Raw genomic sequence first — 1719 nt, forward strand, 5'->3', positions numbered from 1 at the left:
ATTTTTCTTTTGCGCAATACTAACTACCTATGGACAGACCTTCTATAATATTCTCTAGTTGTGCATGATGTCTCTGCACATACTGAAGTGTTCTCCGAGATTTATCTAAATGTTAATCAGTGACTCATATTATTGGATGAATAATCAGAGGACAATACAGCACTACCTAGTTCTGAGGTGAAAAAGTGCAAGCTCTGTCTTCACTTCTTTTCCCCTCGGTAAATTTTGAGTAACAAAGACTCTTATTAAATCAAAGGGAGACTGCAAGGAACCCACAGAGCAAAGACTTTGTTTATTCCGAACCCACCCAGTGCTCTCACACACTAAATGCCTGCGTTCCAATTAAAAAAAAGAAACAATCATTTTTAAATAAGAAATCTGAACTAGTTTCTGAACATCTGATGTGAGGAAATAAAACCTTGTGCTTGTTCTTCCACTGCTATGAACTGCTGAAATAAAGATTTTTAATTTTTGAAAAAAGTCCACTCATTCTCTTTATCTTTTTTGAGGCTTCCTGAAACAGCAGCTGTTCAATGTGATTCTCATATTGCTTCTTTCAGTGGAAATTTGCTGAATCCTGGCACTGAAGGTATTTGCAGTATCTAGATATCATTAAATTTTATCTTCTTTCTGGGCAAAACACACAAAGCCAGTGCTCAGCAAAGCCTTGGCCATGGGACTGAGTGTCCTTATGCAGATCTGGAAGACTTCCAGACCTCCTGGTGGCTTCCTTTTCCTTGCCTGTTTCTCAATAGACAATGATGTCCTCATGCCTGTGACAGCGGTTTGATCAGCCCATAGTCCATGCACTTCACAAGGCACTCACGAGCTGCGTCAATAGCATGCTGTATTTTGAGGTCATGTTTTTGTTTGCCAACGACAGTCAGGATCTCCAGGAGCTCACTTTCTACCAGCTTTTTGGCGAGTTCTTTGTCAGCGGTGATTAGGTTGTAAGCAACAACCAGCCCACGGTGCTGAATGTCCACATTGTCATGCAAGCAGAGCCTCTGCAGGATTTCCAGCCACTGAGTTGTCTGAACGGAAGGAAAAAAAAAACTGGGAATGACCAACTGGAGCTTTTCTGTATTATGGGAAAAATCTCAGTGAAGAGCACAAGGTTGGCCTGCCACTAGGTAAGGTCCTTTTCAGTGGGGAGAAAGTGGTGATTTAGGACAGGAACAACTGATGCTAGCCCATGAAAATGTCTCTCTGTTCCCATGAAAGCTCATCCCCCATCAAGCTGTTATGCTATATGGTGTCTTCTGACTGTAGAATAACAAATTCCTTTCCACAGTTTTGTTGGAAAAGACCTGGCACAGTCATCACAAATGTGGGGCCTTTAACTGATTCTGGAGCTATGTGACCTGAGGCAGCAGGGTAGGGTTACCAGACTGCTTAAACAGCTGGCATAACCAGACAGCAGGGAATGACATTTACATTTTAAAGCAGAACCTGTAAGGGGTGAGAGACTGGAATACATGAGAAGAGGCAGAGGCAGAGAAGATTCTTTGGGTAAATGTGGTATCTTTTATTAGACCAACTAATAGTTGGAAAACTGTTCTTTGCAAGCTTTTAGGCGCAAACACCCTTCTTTAGGCATAGGGAGAGAGCCTGGAGAAGGGTGTTTGGGCCTAAAAGCTTGCAAAGAACAATTTTATTAGACCAACTAAATAGCTGGAAAAAAGATATCACATTTACACAAAGAACCTTGTCTGCCTA

General features: G+C 41.7%; 1 protein-coding gene across 2 annotated transcripts in view; it reads right to left on the minus strand.

The window, feature by feature from the left end:
- Positions 1 to 272: 272 nt before the first annotated feature.
- UNC45B (unc-45 myosin chaperone B) overlaps positions 273 to 1719 on the minus strand; it is a 28219-nt gene continuing 26772 nt past the window's right edge. For both annotated transcript variants that reach the window (XM_019511517.1, XM_019511519.1), the window contains exon 20: positions 273 to 1034. In XM_019511517.1, the coding sequence (XP_019367062.1) occupies positions 768 to 1034 (267 nt within the window). In that variant the 3' untranslated portion in view covers positions 273 to 767. The remainder of the gene's footprint in view (positions 1035 to 1719) is intronic.

The sequence above is a fragment of the Gavialis gangeticus genome, unplaced genomic scaffold, assembly GCF_001723915.1.
Source record: "Gavialis gangeticus isolate Ggan-Ray unplaced genomic scaffold, GavGan_comp1, whole genome shotgun sequence".
In the NCBI taxonomy this organism is placed as follows: Eukaryota; Metazoa; Chordata; order Crocodylia; family Gavialidae; genus Gavialis; species Gavialis gangeticus.